General features: G+C 43.6%; 1 protein-coding gene across 1 annotated transcript in view; it reads right to left on the minus strand.

The window, feature by feature from the left end:
• The window catches only part of PPP1R13B (protein phosphatase 1 regulatory subunit 13B), a 73,595-nt gene that overhangs the window by 25,638 nt on the left and 31,005 nt on the right, over positions 1–16,952 (minus strand). Inside the window, exons 2-4 of the mRNA XM_068991089.1 lie at positions 14,879–15,026; positions 9,967–10,086; positions 5,592–5,668 (exon numbers count right to left, since the gene is read on the minus strand). Of these exons, the coding sequence (XP_068847190.1) occupies positions 5,592–5,668; positions 9,967–10,086; positions 14,879–15,026 (345 nt within the window). The remainder of the gene's footprint in view (positions 1–5,591; positions 5,669–9,966; positions 10,087–14,878; positions 15,027–16,952) is intronic.

Raw genomic sequence — 16,952 nt, forward strand, 5'->3', positions numbered from 1 at the left:
ATGAAAAAGGTAAGCATAAAAATGTTATTAAGCCATCAACCCCAAATGCACTATAACCAGGTTTCCAGTAACTAAGCTAGCTCAAGTTGCTAAAAGCTAGGCGTAAAGGGGGACGTATTGGCTAATGTCTCATGTGTACTAATTATGTTGAATCACAACTAAAAAAGCTGACAAAATTAAGTATTCTTGACAAACAGGCTATCAGAACTGTATTTTTAACATATTAACTGCAACTCACTTGATAGTTATGGTTAAAAGCTTAGATCACAAGTCAGTTGATGACACGGCTTTAGTCCCATGTGTTTTCATCTCCTCAAGTAATTTGTTTTATATATAATTTTGAAATCGGTGCTGCAATAATTCATTTATTAAAAACATATAATAAGGTTTCTCAACACAAACCATTGTAGACAATTACACAATACACTTGTCTTCCATCTTAAGCCTCTAATTATATGTTTTTATGGATATTTAGTCTTTCAAATATTAGTAAAAAGACTTAGCTTTATATCCCACTTATTGTACCATGAAAACATTCTGCCAACATGTGCTAAATGTAGTTTTCCAGTATGTGCCAAAAACTATCAAAGATCGCAAATCTGTCTATGAAAACAAAAGGATTCCTCACCGCACACAGTATCTGCTCAGTTAACGACTCCTCACTACCATGCTGCTGGGGCTGCTAAGTCGCTTCAGTCGTGTCCGACTCTGTGCGACCCCACAGACGGCAGCCCACCAGCCTCCCCCATCCCTGGGATTCTCCAGGCAAGAACACTGGAGTGGGTTGCCATTTTCTTCTCCAATGCATGAACGTGAAAAGTGAAAGGGAAGTCGCTCAGTCGTGTCCAACTCTTAGCAACCCCATGGACTGCACCCTACCAGGCTCCTCCCTCCATCCATGGGATTTTCCAGGCAAGAGTACTGGAGTGGGGTGCCATCGCCTTCTCCGCCTCACTACCATAGTTCCTAGAAAACGACGCCGTTTTCCAGGCAGCTTTCTTTTGGTATAATGACTCGTCCAGAAACACACTAACAAGCACTGCGTTGCTGCTCAGTCGCTAAGCAGTATCCGACTCTCTGCAGAATAAGAAGCGATACCGTGACTCTAGTCTCAAGCAAGCAGTTGGTTTGGACGCATCGCGTCCCGTGTGACTCCGCTGGGAGGGACCCCTGGGAGCTGGGCAGCTTTCCCCAGACTCCACGGCCCGCGCCGCCTCTCCCCTCGGCGGCTCCTGCGCTGCCTGCTCTGGCTGGGGCCCCCAGCCGTGACTACGCCTCATGCTGAGTCCTGCGAATCCTCCGGGCACACTGCTGACACTGAGGGTAGTCCTGGGACCCCCTGATGCAGGCACGCACAGTAAGGATAAGTGAATTTGCCTTTATACCATAAAGGCAAACCAGATCTTCAAAATTCTATTGGACAAGTGAGCTCCGAATGCTTATGGCAGTGTGTACATATAACCTGGACGTTCCCAGACTGGCAGAGCAACAGTGTCACACGAGGGTCTTCCAGGCCCACCTCACACTTACTGAATGAAAAGTTCTGCCAGTGGGGCCGGGGCCTTTATTTCTTAGACAGCTGAGTCTGTGACCCGCACTTCGGGGAGAGCAGCCGCCTCAGCAGGTGCCAGCAGGCATGGGGCACACAGGCTCAGGCGCTGTTAGTCTAGGTCCAGGGTGCACAGCAAAAACATTTTTGGAGAAGGATATTTTTAACATCTTATTAACTTTAAAAATGCACATAAAAGTGCTTTGTAGACAGTAAAGTGCTTCACAAAGGTAACATATTATTAGGCTTAAAAGGCAGATGTGGGTGCCATGAACACAATAATCTCTTAGATGTCACGCTTCCAGCACAAGAGTCACGCCTCCTCACCAGCTCTCAACCTTCCTCTAATTACAAGCTCCCATATAGGATGCAAACACAGTTTTAATTTAGGTTTCAGGTTTCAGTTTTGTTGATCTTGACATGTAAACATCATCTCCATGTTAACAATAAACAACTTCATCCTGGAAAGATCAAGGACCCACTGCATCGAAACTCACCATACTGTTACTGGTCTCCGTTCCTCCTAAGTCCCTTCCGTTTATACACAAACACAGTCCCCGCCTATTTGATATACTTATTTCACTTCCCCTGAAGTTCAGGCCACAGGAAATCTTAGAAGACAAAGGGATCTTCAAGATTCTGTTGGACAGGTAAGTTCTGAATGCTTTGGAGAGTGGGTACATGCATTCTGGAGGTTCCCAAACCTGGCACGGCAACAGTATTATATGAGTCTTCCAGGCCCATCCCAGCCTTACTGAATCAGAAGTTCTACCTATGGGGCCTGGGCCTTTATTCCTTCAGACTTTCTGAAGCACATACGCCTGCCAGAACCCCACAGAGGCTTCAGACTCAGGGTACCAGCAAGTCAGAAGGCAGGAACAGGAAGAGGATTTGTGGAATGATCTTTAGCGATTGGAGGGTAAGGAAGGAGAATCCTTAATCCTGACAGGAGGAGTAGTTTTCCCTGAGTGGCACTCAAAAGAAGGAAATATAATCTAGTACATCCCTTGGCCCTACAGTGGTTAGCATTTGAAAAATCTAAAACACCATTAAATGCTTTTCAACTTTATAACTAATGTATAAACAAAGTATTCAGTTCAGTTGCTCAGTCATGTCCAACTCATTGCCACCCCATGAACCACAGCACGCCAGGCCTCCCTGTCCATCACCAACTCCCAGAGTCCACCCAAACCCATGTCCATCGAGTTAGTGATGCCATCCAGCCATCTCATCCTCTGTCATCCCCTTCTCCTCCTGCCCTCAATCTTTCCCAGCATCAGGGTCTTTTCAAATGAGTCAGCTCTTTGCATGAGGTGGCCAAAGTATTGGAGTTTCAGCTTCAACATCAGTCCTTCCAATGAACACCCAGGACTGATCTCCTTTAGGGTGGACTGGTTGGATCTCCTTGTAGTCCAAGGGACCCTGAAGAGTCTTCTCCAACACCACAGTTCAAAAGCATCAATTCTTCGGCGCTCAGCTTTCTTCACAGTTCAACTGTCACATCCATACATGACCACTGGAAAAACCATAGCCTTAACTAGATGGACCTTAGTCAGCAAAGTAATGTCCCTGCTTTTGAATATGCTATCTAGGTTGGTCATAACTTTCATTCCAAGGAGCAAGCATCTTTTAATTTCATGGCTGCAGTCACCATCTGCAGTGATTCTGGAGCCCAGAAAAATAAAGTCTGCCACTGTTTCCCCATCTATTTCCCATGAAGTGATGGGACCTGATGCCATGATCTTCGTTTTCTGAATGTTGAGCTTTAAGCCAACTTTTTCACTCTCCTCTTTCACTTTCATCAAGAGGCTCTTTAGTTCCTCTTCACTTTCTGCCATAAGGGTGGTGTTATCTGCATATCTGAGGTTCTTGATATTTCTCCTGGCAATCTTGATTCCACCTTGTGCTTCATCCAGCCCAGCGTTTCTCATGATGTACTCTGCATATAAGTTAAATAAGCAGGGTGACAATACACAGCCTTGATGTACTCCTTTCCCAATTTGTACCCAGTCTGTTGTTCCATGTCCAGTTCTAACTGTTGCTTCCTGACCTGCATGTAGGTTTATCAAGAGGCAGGTCAGGTAGTCTGGTATTCTCATCTCTTTCAGAATTTTCCACAGTTTGTTGTCATCGACACAGTCAAAGGCTTTGGCATAAACAAAGTATAAAAGTCTTCAATTATACTCAGATAAAAGTACACAAATATTATCAGCAATGACAACACAGAAGTACAGCTGAAAAAGCTAGAAGGTAGGAGGGAGAGGGAAATGGAGAAAAGGGGCGGGGTGCTGACAGCTTCGTCTTACGAGAAGGGAGGTCCAGAGACATGGTTTAAGGTGATTGTACAAAGAAACTGAGATATAAGTTTATCATTTAAAGTCACAATGGTAATTGATAAAAGCAAGCCAGTAACATGAAGCTGGAAAGTAGAGGGGCAAAGTGACTTGCTCAAATTCAGCTAGTTAGAAAGTTCTGAAGCCAGTGTCTGAAGATGGGCCCTCCGCACTCCAGGCCCGTGTCTCTCACCTGTGTGTGACCGTGCCAAGCAGTGTGCTAGGCAGTAACCTGCCGAAGCTACACATCCAGTGAGGGCAGAGCCAGAAAAAGAACTATTCTTCAGCCTGAAAACTATTTGGAGAAGTTGCTACGAGAGTTTCCAGAAAAGATCATGATGAAATCTCTCTCCTTCTTTATTCTCCTCTCATTCACTCATTGTCATTCATGCATTTCTGCTCTTTCAACACAGATTTCTTCAAAGAATCCATCTGCTTGGACAAACTTCTTCCCCTATAACCGATGTTAGGCCTTTTCTCCAACTCTACACCAGATGACAAAGGAAGTCCTCTCTCCTGGAGACACCTATAATGACTTCAGCCCAGCAGCCCTCTTGTCTTTTAAAACCTTACGGAAGGGTTTCAGTACAACACTGAAGACACAAAGCAAGTCTGCACGCCCGCCTCTCAGTCCGGAGATGAGCCCATCTGCCTCCAGGGGACCGAGGCCCGCGGCTGCGGTTCCAGGACCAGCCATGGCAGCTGCACGTAAAGGGCATTGGAGGGCACTGCTCTGCTGGAGCCCACCCAGTGCACGGGCACCGTGAGGACGATGAGACCATGGCTGCTCAGGCTGCCGCGTCACACCTTCACAGAAATGAGTGAAATACTCGACAAAGATGGCAACTTCCCCTGTGAAAATACACAGGGAAACCCAAGAAAATGGGGCTGAGAGGCCACAGCGGGGTGCTCTCACACACACAGCTCTAGACACCAGTGCAGATCCCAACCCAACAGGAAGAGGCGTACCGTGTGTCCCCAGAGGAGGAAACTCCACCACTCACGGCCACCGGCAGAAGGAAGACCCACCTCCTCCTTGCAGCAACAATGCAGCTAAGGAAAGGCCACCAAACTTCAAACTCCCAGTTTCCTCCAAAAGACTTTTTGTTGATAACAGCCCCTCCCAACCTCCCCTTCTCCTCTATAAAAGTGTTTCCTCTTGTTGCAGAGTACTTGCATGTGGCTGTCCATAGCTGCATGTCCTGAATTACAGTTCTTTGCTGTTCCCAAATAAACTTGTTTTGCTGGTAAATAACTGGTAGTTTTACTGTTTTAGGTTAGTACTAGTCAAAAATAATTCTTTAAAAATAGATCATACAGCTTCTCTGGTGGTCCAGCGGTTAAGTATCTGCCTTGCAATGCAGGGGACACCGTTTCCATCCCCGGTCCAAGAAGAGTCCACAAGCCGTGCAGCAGCTAAGCGCGTGAGCCACGACTCTTGAGCCCTGGTTCTAGAGTCCATGTGCCCCAACTACTGGCGCCTGCGTGCCCCAGAGCCCGCGCTCTGCAACGAGAAGAGCCACCTCCACGAGCAGCCTCCACATCTGAACGAGAGTGCAGCCCCGACAACTGCAACCAGAGAGAGGCTGCGCACAGCAGTGAAGACTCAGCACAGTCAAAATGAATATTAACAGTTAAATCATAACCAAAATGCATCAGTACCTATAAAAAGCAAGTAAACTTGTCCAATAAAATTCACTATCACTTACCCCATTTTCAGTGCGTTTTTCTCCAGGTACATTTGTTACATTTCTCTGAGTTCTTTGCTCCTGGGTCTGACGGCCACCTAGAGAAATGAGAGTGCCAGACTTACTAAAAGATGTCCTGCTGCTGCTGCTGCTAAGTTGCTTCAGTCGTGTCCGACCCTGTGTGACCCCAGAGATGGCAGCCCACCAGGCTCCCCCGTCCCTGGGATTCTCCAAGCAAGAACACTGGAGTGGGTTGCCATTTCCTTCTCCAATGCATGAAAGTGAGAAGTGAATGTGAAGTCGCTCAGTCGTGTCTGACTCTTCGCGACCCCATGGACTGTAGCCCACCAGGCTTCTCTGCCGTGGGATTTTCCAGGCAAGAGTACTGGAGTGGGGTGCCATTGCCTTCTCCAATATCCTAGAAAATAATATTTCATAATTTCTTCACTTATTCAAATATTTATTGAGCACAAGTACAAAATACTAGGCTGGACAGCTCAAAAATTAGTACAGTTGAAAAAATGTTTTATAATTAACCCGTATACATAAAGTTGTTTAAGTGAATTTTTTTTCTATATTCTATTTCAGAATATTGAAACTGATTTATATAAAAAAGTTTCTAACACTCAAAAATGGTCAAGATGGTAAATTTCATGTTATGTGTATTTTATATATATTATCTATTTTTATTAAAAATTAAAGCTCTTATTATTTTAGGAGAGACTAAAATAATGACCTATATGGGAAAATAATCTATAAAAAGAATGGATATATGTATATATATAACTAATTCACCTTACTGTAAATCTGAAACTACCACAGCATTGTAAATCAACTATACTTAGATAAAAATTTTAAAAGAGACAAAAACAGAACTTATAATATCCAGTAATTTAAAAACTGATGCATAAAACTGATCTTCACTACTAGGGTTAAAACTGAGATGGGATACTATCTTCTGAATTCTCCTTTGTTCTATAAAAATATATATATATATATATTTTAATTTTTAAGGGTTTCAAATTTAAACTGGCGAAATTCTCCTGTCATCATTTTTTAAACCAAGTGTGCGGCACAGTTTTGTGGCAGGTGAGTCTAAGGTCACATAAGTGGCTGCGCTGCACTGGATGCCTGCTCCTACTCCGCTCGTCGCTTACCTGACGCTGTTTTGAGAATTTTCACACCCCAGAGCCTGCTTCATTACTAAGAAAACATGGCTTCAAAGGGTCATTAACCTAATGTTAAAATAAAGAGAAAAGAATAACATGTTTTCTTCTATTTCTTTCCTGCTACTTTTAAAATTTTGAAGAAACATTATATTATGGAAAATACTGCCTCACCTTGAGCCATACATTCTCAGAGAGTGCTATCACCCCCAAGGAAGCAAAGACTGGCTCTTAGATTAAAAAATATTATTCTTTTTATGTACAAAGCAAAGCTACTGAGTACACAGACAGACACACAGTGCATCTGATGGGGAAGACAGGGCAAGTAAGAATACAATATCCAATCAGGGCCCTTAGGGAGGCCATTAACGAAAAATGAGGTTAAATGAATGGGAATGACAGAGCGTGCAACCAAACACAGTCACATAATACACAAAAGGCGCTTCATAAAAGCTATTTTCTGTTAGCAGAAATTATATATACATACATTCTGGAGTATGGTATCTACCAGTTTACAGGATAAATTAAATTCTTTACTAAAAGCAATAGTACTTTTATGAAATAAGGTGCTCGGGTTAATTTAATATTCTATAATTGCTGCTTCTTCCAAACAATAAACAATCAAATTAGAATACCATAAAACAGAGAAATTATATCAAGTGTCACTTAATCTTTGATGGTGAAGAAGAAACGTGATGATTTTGCACTCCAAAGTCAGAAAACAGTGAGAGCTGACATTTAGTGAGCGCCGCACCAGGACATCTCATTAACTGCCACCACAACCCTGCGAACCACACACATAGGGAAACGGAGGCACAGGGATGTGAAGTCAGGCGCCCAGGGCCCACACTGAGCAAGCAGCAGGACTGGTGTTGAACCCAGGCGGCTCCGCTCCCAACTCCGTTCCATCAGCTCCGGAATCTAGCTAACGCTCTGCACATGACCTGCATTGATTCCTTCACACACCAAGCTCCTGTTCCCCCAAGGGTAAAGGTGACGGGAGAAACGTCCTCCACGCTCCCCTTTCGCTTCCACAGAGAGAATTCCGACTCTCTGAAGTGCGGGATGTCCTCTACTTCTGCCAACGCTGTCATTAAACATTCTAACTTTGCTGACGTGACAGGTGAAATACAGTATCTCGCTGGGTTCCCTGCATTGCTTTCTTTAGGAGTTTATGGATGAACGTCTTTCCATATATTCCCAGGCCATATATATTTCTTCTTTGCTATGAACTGCATGTTTGTATATTTTGCCCATTTAAAAAAAACTGGTTTTAAAAAAACTCACAAATAGGGACTTCTCTGGCAGTCCAGTGGTTAAGACTCCTTGCTTCCAAAGCCGAGGACCTAGGATCGATTCCTGGTCAGGGAACTAAGATCCCACGTGCTCCATGGCACGCCAAAAACAAAACAAACAAAAAGAAACAAACAGGGATAATCTGCAATAAAATAATCTTCTTTTGACAAAAAGATGTCCTTCCAGTTTTTTTGTTTTAATATCAGAAGTAATCCACAATCACTGTTAAACAACAAGGATTTTTTCTTAACTGTACAGTGTATATGCTTTCCAAAACAAAAAAGATTCCCTTATTTAAATTTTAATTAAAAAATGAGTAATTTAGGGGAGATTGGTATTAGTATATGCACACGCCTGTATATAAAATAGATAACTAATAAGAACCTACTGTGTAGCATAGGGTATTCTACTCAGTGTTCTCTAACGGCCTATACGAGAAAAGAATCTTCAAAAAGCAGATGTATGTATTTGCACAACTGATTCACTTTGCTGTAAAGCTGAAACTAACAATAACACTGTAATTCAACTATACTCCAATAAAGTTTTCAAAACCAGTAGTATATTCCCATTGTTCAAAATTCAAAAGGAACAAGAAGGTATACTTGACCAGTTTTCCCTCTCTCCTTCCCCCGAGGCTTGCTATGTGACCAGTTTCCTACTGATGGTTCCAAAGATACTACTCACACACACACCAGCCGACGCAGAACACGCCATTACGCTTTCATCTGTTACACAGAAGGCAGCACGTGTGTACACTGTGCTTACTCAGGGGGCAAGTGTAGGAGGTGGTTCGAGGCAGGGCACGACGCAGACGCACTCTGGTCTCTTCAGCCGACACCCCTGGAGGCGCTGGCGGCTGCTCCCACCAGCAGTGCCCGTGGGCAACACTGCGGATGCGTCATTCCGTACGTGTGCAGACTCAGCTATGGGAAAATTCTCAAAAGTGAAGCTGCCGGGTAAAAGGTTTCATGCTTTCGTACGTGTAATAGATATTGCTGAATTGCTTCTACAGAAGCTGCCAACAGTGTGGAAGACTGCCTGTTTCTCAGCGTCCTTGCCAACACTTACTAAATGTTCTAATCTTTGCCGATATGACAGGTGAAATGCAGTATCTCAGTGTCTGCCCTGCATGCCTTTTTTGGGAGTATGGCTGGACATCTGGCTGTGTGTATGTCCTTTGCTATGAACTACATGTCTGTGTATTCTGCACATCTTATTTTTCTGGCTTTATCACTTTATATAAAGGTGACTAACCCTTTGCAATATGGGCTATAAATGCTGTTTCCCAGTTTATAATCTGTCTTTTGACTTTGCTTTAGGGTGGTTACTGCCATGCAGGTTTTTGTTGTTGTTTTTTAAATAACTGTCTTTCCTACTATGGTTTAGCGTCACACTGAAGTCTTACATATACATACATACATATATATACATTAGTTTTGTTCCTGTACCACAAGGCTTGCAGGGTCTCAGCTCCCTGACCAGGGAGTGGACCTGGGCCATGGCAGTGAAAGCCTGGAACCCTAACCACTAGGCCACCAGGGAACTCCCCACTTAGGTGGTGGTTCTTGTTTTTTCTTTCTCTCTCTTCAAATGCACATATAGGGATTCCTCAGAATTTTTATGATGCTTTCATGGTTTCATTCATTCTTAAAATCCAGAAATTTCAACCATGTGATATTTATCAAAATCAGTCCCTTCTGGCAGCAGGTCCATGCACGTATTTCACGCATTATGTGACTGACTCAGGATCCTGAGGAGGCAAGAGCTGGAGCCCAAAAGCGTGAAGTAATCATAAACGGCAGTAACAGGGGTAAAACCCCTTGAGACACCAACTCTCCCTCTCACCACTTGTAAGTGAACAGGGGAATAATTTAACATTTATTCCTATTTTCCTTAAATTAACTTTCATGGCAAAAATTAAACCACTTATCTACCTTGTTCACTGCTCTCTGTTGGGGAATCTTCATGTCGAAGGAAAAATTTCACTTCTTCCCTTCGTGGCCCCCACTTCTGAAGATGTTCATACATCATATAATCAAAGGGTATGGGACGCTCTAGGAAAAAACAAACAAAAAAATTCTTACTTTTCCCAGAGACAAACAAAATGAATCCTATCAAAAGTAAAAAATGAATAAAAATAAATTTAAATAAACATACACACATATATATATTAGAATTCAAGGATATTACTAGCACTAAATTTTAACTTTAATGAAATAAAAGCAAGACTATAAACACAAAGAAGTAAGCATAAAAGCAATTTTGCAACATTAAATAGGGAACATTGGAAAAAATGTCCTTATTATATTCATCATGAAGCAGTGTACCTCCCACTCTTTCAAAGGAAAACATTAACAAACTGCCCAAATTTTATTATTCACTAAAATGTTACAGGTAGCAATCAGATGCACAAAGGCTTGATACTCACTTCCTGGCAATGCAGCTAGCCCACACAAACACTTGCAAGAGAATGTTCACACCAGCCAAAAAGTGGAAACAAACCAAATCTCCACTAACTGATGAAAGGATAAATGAAACGCTGCATATCCTACAATGGGTAATTTCAGCCAAAGAGAGGAATTAAGTATTGATGAGTGCTACAACAGGGATGAATCTTTAGCAAGCTGAGTGAAAAAAAGCCAGATCAGAGTCACATACTCTATGATCCAATTTATATGAGGTACCTAGAGGAGTCAAACACACAGAGCCAGACAGTAATACAGTGGTTGCCAGGGGCTGGGGTGGGAGAAACGGGAGGCAGCGAGTTCAGAGACGGCTGCACAACACTGAGAACGTCCTAAAACCCACGAAGTTGTGCCCCACAATGGGGATGTCTATGCTACGTGCATTTTATCTCAATGTGAAGGGAAAGAAAGGAAACCTTGAAATGTTCCCACTGCTGCTTGTGCTTGAAAGTGAGGACGGATGCTGGCAGGTCCCGAGGCTGGTGCAAAACGCCTGCCCTGGGAGGAACAGAACTCAACCGCACTTCTCCTCCTCTCAACGCAGGAGCAGGGCTGGTGAGAGACACCTGCTCAGGCCAAGTTAGGAGAAAGACCCGCGCGTGTGGCAGCCTCATCACACACACAAGATGTGATTTAATTTTCGCCCTGAGAGAAGGGCCAGACTTCCACAAGGAAGAAAACCCCGCCATTCGCAGAAACACAATGCACACTACGCTGCTGCCGTTTCATCTTCCTACATGTGTAGGCAAGCCCTGTCTTATTCAACAAACCTCAAGGGCAAGGACGTAAATCGTCTCATCTCGGTTAATCAACTCAGAACGGAGTATCTGTACAGCAAGAAGCAAGCACAAACTGAACACTAAAGAAGTATTCAATATTACCATTCCACATTTTGTGGGGTTTATTTTTTTTTATTGAAGGATAATTGCTTTACAGAATTTTGTTGTTTTCTGTCAAACAGTAACATGATTTACTTTTTCAAAGTAACAATTTTTGTGTTATAAAAAATTTTTTTTAAAACATGTTTATGCTAATGCTATAGCTGTGGAATTTAAGATTAATCATGTCCATCAGTTTAACATAAAATTTTATCTTAGGCCATATTTTTATTAGTATTGCTTTGACTTACAAATTTGTTTCACGTTAATTAAAATCAACTTATAATCTTCACTTGGGCTTCCCTTGTGGCTCAGCTGGTAAAGAATCTGCCTGCAATGCGGGAGACCTGGGTTCAATCCCTGGGTTGGGAAGATCCCCTGGGGAAGGGAAAGGCTACCCACTCCAGTAGTCTGGCCTGGAGAATTCCCATGGACTGTATAATCCATGGGGTCTCAAAGAGTTGGACACGACTGAGTGACTTTCACATAATCTTCACTTAAATCTGAGCATAACTTTATAAATATTAAATCTAATTTTCCCTTAAGGCAGTTATTAAAAAAAATTTGTTTCCTTTACAAATAAAATTTTTAAGAAAAGATTAACTTTAAGAAAAGCAAACTAAGCTTCAGTAGCTTTTTAAAATAAAGGTTAACTAAAACGTTATTTCTGTTTTAAAGTGAAAACAAAACTACCCTGCACATACCATGTAATAAATACTAACCCTCATCAACACTGTATGCAATGGAGAAATCTATAACACGACTTTCAGGCATTCTTGGAAAAGGCAGCTAAAAACACCAAGTAGGAGATTTCAGAAAAAGAAAACCTGAAGGTCTTGCCTGATTTGCACCCTGTGTAAGGAAGGGGCCAGACGAGAGCAGGGTAGTAAGCGGGCCAAAGGAACAGGCTGTTATGGGCTGGGCTGGGTCCCCTCACACAGAAACCCACATGCTGAGTCCTGAACCTAGTCCTCCATAAGAACAGGACCTTATTTGGAGACAGGATCTTTAAGGAGGTAGAAAGTAAAAACGAGGTCATTGGAGTGGGCCCTAATCCAATGTGCCTGGTGTCCCTTTAAGAAGAGATTAGGACACACACACACAGGAGGAAGGCCACGTGAGGACACGGGGAGAAGGCATGGCCATCCACACGCCACGCAGAGAGGCCTCAGGAGAGACCAGCCCTGCTGACACCGTGAAGTCAGACCGATAGCCTCCAGAACTGTGAAAAGATAGGTGAATTTCTGTTATTTGACCCACCCAGTTTGGGGTGCTTTGTTATTTGCCTGAGCAGACCAACACACAGATCCACACAGAAACGCTCTCCTCTCAACAGGGGACTGACAGGGACTTCCTGGTGGTCCAGTGGTTAAGAACTGCCTTGCAACGCAGGAGACTCGAGTTCAATCCCTGGTGGGAGAACTAAGAGCCCACGTGTGGTGGAGCAACTAAGCCCTCAGGCCACAACTACTAAGCTTGCGCACTCTGGGCCACAGTGAAGATCCCGCATGTTGCAAGTGAGCCCCGACATGGCCAAATAAATATTAAAATTTTTTAAAAGTATTGACAATTATTCTGGAGTATTCTATTTATGAATACTGATGACATGAGTATACTGTGAGTAATGGATGCAGTGATTTTATGCAAAAGGTTCTCCAAAATCTGAAAATCACTTGAATCGCTCCTCCAGGGTCAAAAGACTGAGAAATGCCGTGCTTTCTCCCTTCCTTTGGAGCTCATCCGCCACCATCTTGCCAAGACTTCGCTCTGCAGCCCCAATCTACTCAATGATGCGTTTACTTAGGGCCTCTATGAGTGCCAGGCTGGGCACTGCATGTGTGACGGTGCACAAGTCCCCGCCTTCAGCAATTTTAGTCCAATGAGAGAGGAGGAGATGAAAGCCACTGTCCTGTTTTGATAAACACAATGACAGTATTGAAGCAAAGAGGAGAAACATGTAACACCCTCCAAGATTCGAGGAGAGTGAAGGCTCGGGGGCCAGGTGCTCGGGACTGCTCTAGGCAACAGGAGCAGCAGGCTGTGACCATCTGTTCTGCGGGGAGGCAGGCCTCATTCTCGATGAGGTAAAACCCTGGGTCATGCTTTCAGATGGCCGTGGAGCCAGGGACAGCACCAGCTCAAGACTCACGTAAGAGACTAGCATCCTCCAGCAGCTGGGACCATGGGGGCTCTCCCAAGCTATTGTATGAGGCCAACCAGGAATCAGTAGTGATAACAAGCAACAAAGACAAGAGAGCTGAGAGGCTAGAGATGATGGAGCGACCAGGCTCTAACAGTCACCCCCTAAAACCCCCATTACTTCACCCCCCTCCTGTTTGTCAGACTGACACCTGAGGACCTGGCCTCTTCCTGCTACTTTGGTGATGGTCCACCATTTATCAAAGTCAAGTTTCTCTCAATGTGTCCTTAAAGTTTTTACTCCAGATTTGAAGGATAACACAGACTATATTTATAAATCATATACCTGATTAGGGACTTGTATCTAGGATACATAAAGAGCTCTTACTGGGGATGTTGTGTACAGCATGGTGACCACAGTTAACACTGCAACTGCAGGTGTGAAGCTGCTGAGAGCAGACCTTAAAAGTTCTCATCACAAGAACAAATGCTCTGGAACTGTGTGCGGCAATGGACGTGAGCTAGACTTACCGTGGTGATCATTTCACAACACACACAAAGATAAAACCATCATGGGGTGCATTTCAAACAGAATGTTGTACGCCAATTACACCTCAGTTAAAAACTGTTTTTAAGAAGCGTTAAGAATTCACTGATTATCCCTGAGTGTCCTTTAAACACATCCACCTGGACACCTATCTCAAATGCAACATGTCCAACTGGCTGCTCTCTTGCTCCCTGACACGGAGTCGTGAGTGCACACTGCCCCTTCTTCCACTCGTTGCTGGAGCGGAGGCCTTGCCCATCTCAGCGACCCGCTCCCCCCGCCCCCCCACCACAATGCTGTCTGAGGGGCACACCCTGGCCATTCTCTTCTCCAGTCCTTCCCTCACACTGCTTCTCTCACCCAGCATATCTCATCCCAGCTCAATTCAACCCCTCCGTTAGAGTCTATGTTATTTTGCAGAATTTTCTGCATTCAGTAATCATATTACCTGCACTGATCTTCTCTGCCCAGCTAGCATGACAAATCCTTAAATGTAAGGGCCAGCCTTAACTCTTCTCAATTTAATAAATATTTATGAAGGGCTTACTATCAATACTTAAACATACGTCCCCTTCCTCTTAAATGTCCCTCCCAACCCACCCCTCTAGGTTGTCACACAGCACTGGGTTGAGCTCCTGGCTATAACACATTCTTTTGAAAACAGCATTTATACCATCCTGTCCCCATGTGATATAACAAGTTTTTAATTTCCCAATTCCTTATTACCTCAGATAACAAAGAACCAGGAACAAAATTCTGCATTCAACAAACATAGGATTTCATGTACTTGGTCACTGTTATAGAGCCTAATACATACCATTTCCCCTCCACACTTCAGCTAAATGGCAACTGCCTTCTCCAGGTTCTTTGCAAAATTCGACAACATCACGACATGTTGTTTCTGGTGTTATAGGAACCTCTGTTAAAATCTGTTCATTGTTGCTCAAGAACACGGTTAATATCATCTGTAAGAAAAAAGATTAAATTAAAGCTACAACTTAGAGTCATTAAGCAATAAAAAGATTAACTTGCAAATTAAAAGGGATTTCCCCACCTGCCTACCACCACTCCATCCGGCCAAAATGCTCACAGGACCAGGTTAGGTTCACTCTGAAGTTCATGATGAAAAATTAACATGTAAGACAAGTCAGGAAAATGCCCAAAGAGGATTATTAGAAGGTTACTAGCGCTGCTGGACATTATAAAGCCTCAATACGGTAAAAAGGCACCAGAACACCAACAGACCAGTGGCACAAACTACGAAGTCCAGAAACACAAACTGGCCAATGATGAAGGGGGCACCTCGAAACTCACGAGGGAAAAGACTGTTCAGTGAGCGATGCTTGAATAATTAATATGCCCAACTGGAAAAAAAGGGATTTATAGTGCATATTACACATAAGCAATAAGTTCCTAATCAAATATCTTAAAGTAAATCACAAAATTATAAAAATTCTAAACTAAAACTGGGTAAATTTTTTTGTAACCTTGGAGTACAGAGGCCTTTCTAACTACGACTGAAAAACCATTATAACATATATTCAAGTAATTAAATACAAGAATCTTTTACAAAGCAAAAAAGACAAACTGGGGGAAAATATTTGCAACTAGCACTACATGTAAAAAGTAAATCTCAGTGTCTAAAGGGAAAGTGACAGTCGCTCAGTCGTGTCCAATTCTGCGACCCCACAGACTGTGTAGCCCATGGAACTCTCCACACCAGAATACCGGAGTGGGCAGCCGTTCCCTTCTCCAGAGGTTCTTCCCAATGCAGGGATCAAACCCAGGTATCCCACATTGCAGGTGGATTCTTTACCAGTTGGGCCACAAGGGAAGCCCTCAAGATCTAAAGGGCTCCTAAAATTCGGTACTAGAAAGACCAAAAATCCAATTTATTTTTTAATTGAAAAAATAATATAGCACAGTAAAAAAATGAAAATGGTTCTTAAATGAAAGCACATTATAATTTCAAAAAATAAAAATTGTCCAGTATTATTTTTCTTTATCTTAAAAATAAAAACACCAAAAACCTATCACTTTGACCTACGAACTCAAGAGGTCCTGTAAGAATGGATTTTTAAAAACATTACTCCTAAAGTAAAATTTAAACCAAAGATTTTCTTTAATCAGACAATATCATAGAATGTTTAATCTTTGATCAAAGTCAGAAAAAAAATCTGTATTTGTCCCCAAATTCCCTTCTCAAAATCTCAGCTGTCAACTGAGCGTCTTAGCATAGCTTACTGGTACAGTCTCTTCTCTTAGCAGTGCCCTGCATTCCCGTCTATTGAGATTCAAGCATCTTTGTGCTGGCGGCCAGGTTCCATTCGACCAAAACCAACCACAGTTATGGAGTACTCTCTGGGCCCCAACTCCTCTCACCCCACCTGCCCCATGGCGGTCACCAGTTCCCTCTCTAAACGTGAACCAAGCGAAGTCACTTCCTGGCTTAAAACATCCAGGGGGCTCGTACTGCCTAACAGCCACCTTCCCCAAACACTTCTTCCGGTTTATAAACAGGAAACGGGCCTCTTCAAGGGGCACTCAGAGGCTAGCGTCGCCATGCTCACGCGGATCTCTAGCTTTCCCCAGCCAGGGACTCTCACGGGGCCTGGGTCACCACAGAACAGCCTTCGAGAAAGCCTGGATGGCGGGACAAGCTGCAGGCCCCTAGCAAGGGGAACGCGCCTCCCCGCCTTCCTGGCCTGCCGGCCCTGGCGTCTTCCTGTGCTCACCCTCGCTCCCCCTCCCCAGCTCTCTCAGGGCCCCAGCCCTCTGCCCCAGTGCCCTTCCTGTTTGCCTATCAACTCCTGTCCATCCTTCAAAACTCAGCTCAGATGCTACCGCCTTTGCAAAACCTCCCTTCACCACCTTCTCTCACCAGGGAGGCC

Source organism: Capricornis sumatraensis, chromosome 19, assembly GCF_032405125.1.
Source record: "Capricornis sumatraensis isolate serow.1 chromosome 19, serow.2, whole genome shotgun sequence".
NCBI lineage: Eukaryota > Metazoa > Chordata > Mammalia > Artiodactyla > Bovidae > Capricornis > Capricornis sumatraensis.